A 6,573-nucleotide genomic window follows, 5' to 3' on the forward strand; every position below is an offset into this window, starting at 1 on the left:
GGGGGGGGGTCAAAGTGTAACTCAGTGGGCAGAGGAGGAGGAAGTGAGACGTAGGTCTCTACAGTATATCTGATGTGAAAAGCTCCAGCTCTTTAGAGGGAATGAAACAGTCAGTGCTGACAGGTGTAAGTGTTAGTCTGTCATGTCAGTACCTGTCTGTCTGGGTTAGTTTTCTGCCTTTGTATACCATATTTTATGTTTCATGTATTTAACATGTATTTGTAGTATGGAGCCTGAATGGGGATAAAAATAACTTATTTGCTCAATTCAGTATTATAAAAGAAGGATAGATTAAAACAAAATGTTTTTCATATTTTTCTCCCTGAGGCAGCGTTAAGTGATTTTTTGCCACAGGCAGCTTATGAACTCATAATGGCTAGCACATTAGCAAACAGCTGCTAATTCACCAGCTACCACAGAGTAGCAATAATCTTTATTTAGAGTTGTTTCTGTCCACCTGATGAATTTAAATCCATCAGGCCTTTTCCACAACCGGTGCTTTGACTTAGGAAAAGTAGAGGTATTAAGAATAGCCCCATTCCATCAAGTGCCCCAGTAAAGTATCTTTGATAGTGTGCAGTGGGTTGCTGCTGTAGGAAACAAGGGCTGCAGTCGAGAAGGTCAAAATAAACTCCTCTCCAACCACTTTTCCTCGAGCCTGATGGAAAAACGTCATGAGGTCAAAGATGTGAAGGAGAAGATAAGGACATAGGAGAAGAATCTAATTTCACTGACACTAAGCCTTGTTTTTTAAAGTAACTTTATTTATAACACATGGACGATAAATCCTCCTTTCCTCACCACAAAGAAAAAGCAAACAGAATAAATTATATTCAGACATAAATATAGTTTTCTTTCATATACGCTCTTAACATTTCTATAAGTTTGTTGCTTTACACAATGGGAGGGGATTTAGTGCAACAACATTTATTCATAGACTATAGTATTTGGATATGATCATATAGTTAACTATGAATTCAACCTGTTTGTTCTTCATGACGACTCCTCACTGATTTAAAGAGAATGAATCTGTATTTATGGATTTGGGATCAGTGGATCAGACAAGGATTTCCATCAGTTCTGGATGGTGTCACAAACATAAAACAGCTGCTCTGATGTTTCTACATTTATCTGGGTTATTAAAAAAAACAACACAGAATATGAGATATTTCCCACATAATACATGATGGAGGGATGTGACATTGTTTTATATCAGAGTCTTTTATATCAAGACATTTCTCAAAAGCAGAATATGATCAGGGTGACTTTTGAACACTGGAAATAAATCATGTACTCATCCCGGCAGTAGCCCCCGTGGCACTCAAAAGTTCCCTGGAATTTTGTAGTTGAATCTATTATTTATGTATAATGCTAGATTTTTCTTGTATGGGATCTTTTAATGACATGTGACTTTAAAACCTGTAGCTGCTGTAAACAACAGGGAGCTGAGCGATAATTCTCTCTGGATTGGTCACTATGAGCAGCACCTTCATATTACATATAGACACAATCAAAACCCCCAACAGTGGCTCCAGTACAGTCTGATGTCTGTGTAGTGTGTCCTCTAGTTATAGTGGAATCACATTTATTTATGTGAATATTACCTGCACAATCAACATGTTCTCTTGACTGAGTACCTTTTCCTTTTTAGTACTTTAAAGAGCACGATCATATATACAACATGTCATGTCTGCATGTCTGTTTTACTGATTTGTATGTGTGTGTGTGTGTGTGTGTGTGTGTGGTCCCAGGTGGGTGAGGACAGCTCCAACAGAAAGTTCTTGGTTAGCCGGCTGTTTGATGTGGCCGAGGGATCCACATTGGAAGAATCCTCCAGTAGCTGCATCCGGCTGGAGTGGAACAAGGGCATTGTGGGACACGTAGCTGCAACGGGCCAGGCACTCAATATCAAGAACGCGTATGAGGTGGGGATTTCACATGGTCTTGTCTCCTTACAACAGTACAACAGTGAAGATGCCGGTGAAGCCTCTAATGAGGTGGCTTTGCTGTGTGTACATTGGTGTGTGTGTGTGTGTTGAAACAGGCTTGTGTTTGCTTTGGGGTATATTTGATGGTTCATGCTGACAGAGCAGACTGGAGGGGGTGGGAGGGGCATCAAAGAAGGACAAGTAGGCTCCTCTCTCACACACACACACACACACACACACACACACACACACACACACACACACACCAGCTGCAGTCTCTGGTGACATTCTGACCCCTGACAGTTTCAGTGTATTGACCAGGTTTCAACATAATACCACTCTCCCACTTCAATCAATGATCAATCTGACTTTAGAACCTGTCACCAATAACATGGCTCATCTTTACATCACAGTAAAAAGCCGAATTGCAAATTAGATGAATATGTTGAAATACACTTATTCACTTAAATTGAAACAGAAAACTCCCCTTTAAGTTAGACATACACCTACCTGTACTTTTAAAGCTCAATAATTCACATATAAATGAAATTAAAGCGAAGTGAATTGAATTAACAAACAGTGAGATTAATATCAATCTGAACCTTTTATTCCCAGAAAGAAAGCAAATAACAGTGTTTCTCAATAATGTTAACTCTCCCCACCCTGGATGTTGTCCTGTCAATCTAACCTGCATGTCTCTGGACTGGGGGAGGAGGCCTGACCCCGGGCCGACCCTGTTTACATGTGATTGACACTTCTACACTTCATGATATAATATGTCATAACACTGCTGTAATACAGATAACCACATTTATATTTACAACATATTAAGTTTAATGTGTGGGGGTGTTGCGTATTTTTATTTAAATCTATTTTACAGTTCCACAGTGAACATCTTGCCGTCAGCAGAAGATAAAGAATGTAATAAATAAATCTATGTATAAATGTATCTGTACAAATTATGAACTAAATGAATGAGTTTAGATTCCTCAGAGTCATCCCTCCATATGTCTGCTAAGTCATTAATCCTCATCTCAGACCAAACAAAAACTAATCAGTGTGTCACAGTGAGGTGCTGATGTGTGAGTTAACCATTGCACTGCTGGTCCGACAGGAGCCTGAAGTTTGCTTGATAATCACCAGGCAGATGACTGAAGTTAGTTTAAAGTTCATCGTTTGTGTTAATGGTTGTGTAGACGGACTGATCAGTGTGTTGCTTTATGGCACATGGTAACAACCTAAGACTGTGATGGCCTATATGGGACGTCACATTGTGTGATGAATGTCTGGGGGATTATAGAGCTGCAGTGTAAATAGATGAGTAATATTTTTTTACATATTTAGTCATGTGTGTTTTGTATATTTGAATCAGAATTTGGACTTCAGTTTCTAACATGTCAAATTTGTCTTAAGTTTAAATTGAATGTTGCTGGGTGTGTCTCATAGTACAATATGCCCACTGCTCTGGATGTCACATTTCTCTCAGTGTGTATGTGGCCTTCAATCTGAATGTGGGTTAATGGACAGCACGGCTGTAGCCTAGGATTCATATCAAATATCAGTTCTTGCGGTCCAGCTACATGCTTCTACACAGAAACACAGCCTTTGTTTGAAACAAAAAAAAGATGAGGTTATCGTTTGTGCTTCTCTGCTTCCATAAAAATATCTTCAAAAAAAAGATTCAAGGCCGATAATGAAACAGTTTGTTTTCCACAAAGCAGCAGCATCAGCGCCTGGAGTCATTTATTCTGTGTGTGATTTCCTGCTGTGCACTTCCCTCCTTCTGATAGCTCTGTCATCTGGCTGCCTGCTAACCTCAAGATGATGATGATGACAGAGGGAGAGAGAGGGAGAGAGGGAGAGAGAGGGATGGATAGAGGGGGTGGGGTAGAGAACAACAGTGTTCCACCTGTGTCCAAGCTTGCTTTGTGTTTTTGTGTGTGTATGTGTGTGTGTGTGTGTGGTGTGTGTGTGTGTGTGATCACTTTACAAGTGAGTGCACTTGAGGATTCAAGTGTGTTTTTGAGTGTGTGAGCGCATGTGTATGTGTGCATAAGTGTGTGTAATTAATGCCTATAAATGTATGAATATGCGTAAAAGGTGTGTGTGTGTGTGTGTGTGTGTGTGTGTGTGTGCAATTATGTTTTTTTGCACATATGTGTGTAGCACACAAACAGAATTAAAATGCACATAAAAATGTAAAACAAAATCAATATTAGTGTGTGTGTGTGTGTGTATCATGATGTGCACTAATTGACTCAGTTAATGCACAATTATCTGAGTGTGTATGCTGCATGCTATATATATATATATATATATATATATATATATATATATATACAGTATATATGTGTGTGTGTGCGCGCTGCAGAACCTGATACAGCTTCCAGGAAGTCAATCTACGTCATCTGAGGGACTCCCCAGCTCTCTGATTGGATCTTTAACTCCCCATTGGTCTGCTCAGGATTACATTGATTTCAGCAGCACAGTGACGGACACGCCCCCAGCTGCTTGTTTACATCAGTGTGAGCCACTGAGGCTCAGCCAGGCCTCACCTGTGTCTGACTGCTGCATCACAAATACAAGCTCTGTTTCCATTTCACTCTGTCCTCCACTCTGTCCTCCACCGCTCTGTCCTCCACTCTGTCCTCCACTCTGTCCTCCACTCTGTCCTCCACCGCTCTGTCCTCCACCGCTCTGTCCTCCACTCTGTCCTCCACTCTGTCCTCCACCGCTCTGTCCTCCACTCTGTCCTCCACTCTGTCCTCCACTCTGTCCTCCACTCTGTCCTCCACCGCTCTGTCCTCCACTCTTTCCTCCACCACTCTGTCTTCCACTGCTCTGTCCTCCACTCGTTCCTCCACCACTCTGTCCTCCACTGCTCTGTCTTCCACTGCTCTGTCCTCCACTCGTTCCTCCACCACTGTCTTCCACCGCTCTGTCCTCCACCACTCTGTCCTCCACCGCTCTGTCCTCCACTCTGTCCTCCACCACCGCTCTGTCCTCCACTGCTATGTCCTCCACCACCGCTCTGTCCTCCACTCTGTCCTCCACTCTGTCCTCCACCACTCTGTCCTCCACTCTGTCCTCCACCACTCTGTCCTCCATCGCTCTGTCATCCACTGCTCTGTCCTCCACCACTCTGTCCTCCACTGCTATGTCCTCCACCACTGCTCTGTCCTCCACTCTGTCCTCCACTCTGTCCTCCACCGCTCTGTCCTCCTCCACTCTGTCCTCCTCCACCGCTCTGTCCACTTCCACAACTCTGTCCTCCACCACTCTGTACTCCACCACTCTGTCCTCCACCGCTCTGTACTCCACCACTCTGTCCTCCACCACTCTGTCCTCCAATGCTCTGTCCTCCAATGCTCTGTCCTCCACTGCTCTGTCCTCCACCTCTCTGTCCTCCACCACTCTGTCCTCCACCACTCTGTCCTCCAATGCTCTGTCCTCCACTGCTCTGTCCTCCACCTCTCTGTCCTCCACCACTCTGTCCTCCACCTCTCTGTCCTCCACCACTCTGTCCTCCACCGCTCTGTCCTCCACTACCACTTTGTCCTCTACCGCTCTGTCCTCCACCGCTCTGTCCTCCACCGCTCTGTCCTCCACCTCTCTGTCCTCCACCACTCTGTCCTCCACCGCTCTGTCCTCCACCGCTCTGTCCTCCACCGCTCTGTCCTCCACCACCACTTTGTCCTCCACTATATATTTATGATTGTTGTGTGATTTGAATACACAGCTGCTGTTTGACTTTTACTTGTAGTTCTGGATTTTAACGTCATCGCTGCAGCTTATGAACTTCCAACATCACTTCACTCACAGTTCAGGTTTATGGATGTGTACACGTAAACTGATACGATCTTGCATCTCAGCGAAGGCTTGGCGTGGGGAAAGTGGCGGGAAATTAACTGAATAAGCGATTCTGACCCACGGCAAGAACCCGTAATGAACCAAGTCCGGCACTTGTGGTGAATGTCAGTTGTAGTTGTGGGCTGTTGAACTCGGGGCCACCAGTCGGACTGTACTTCATCTGCATATCTCATCCCAGACTTGGCTGAGTCTTTGCCAGAATGGTCAGTCCAGACTGCGGCCGTACCTCACGGCTGATCAAGCCGGCCGAGGTTCTGGACCATGTTTGGGCCGACACAGTTTGCTAGCTGGGATGTTTGGGTGGTCTTATTACCTGTGCAGGACTTGTTCAGTATTAGGCTGTGCTAGGGATCGTTGTGTTTTACCAATCGTTTTAGAGCTGATGTTAACAACACCTGGCAATCGGTTCCTGACTTATTGAAAAGGGAAGTAAGCTGCGTATACAACAATAATAATAATAATGATGATGATCTTTTCCCTCTCCTAAAAGTCTATGAAGTAGTTGATATTCTATTATTGTATGCTGCAAAGTAAACATAGTAATCAATACCATGGTCAATATCCAACAAACGTGTCTATATAATGATATAATATCATTTCAGTTCAGGTTTTCAATTCAATTCAGTTTAATTCAGTTTCTTTTTTATAGCGCCAAATCAATATATACATTATCTCAGGGCACTTTACAGGGTGATGTCGACCTCACCTTATTATAGAGAGAGACCAACAGTTCACAGGGGGGAGGAAAAACTCCCTTTAACAGGGAGAAACCTCC

The 6,573-nt window shown here is 43.6% G+C and overlaps 1 protein-coding gene across 2 annotated transcripts in view; it reads left to right on the plus strand.

Annotated features, from left to right (window-relative positions):
• Positions 1-6,573, plus strand: part of pde5ab (phosphodiesterase 5A, cGMP-specific, b) — a 60,010-nt gene that overhangs the window by 4,393 nt on the left and 49,044 nt on the right. For both annotated transcript variants that reach the window (XM_023423815.2, XM_023423816.2), the window contains exon 3: positions 1,752-1,925. In XM_023423815.2, coding sequence (XP_023279583.1) covers positions 1,752-1,925 — 174 coding nt within the window. The remainder of the gene's footprint in view (positions 1-1,751; positions 1,926-6,573) is intronic.

This window comes from Seriola lalandi, unplaced genomic scaffold (assembly GCF_002814215.2).
Source record: "Seriola lalandi dorsalis isolate HSWRI2012SDOR001 ecotype SW California unplaced genomic scaffold, Sedor1 jcf7180002054694, whole genome shotgun sequence".
Taxonomy (NCBI): domain Eukaryota; kingdom Metazoa; phylum Chordata; class Actinopteri; order Carangiformes; family Carangidae; genus Seriola; species Seriola lalandi.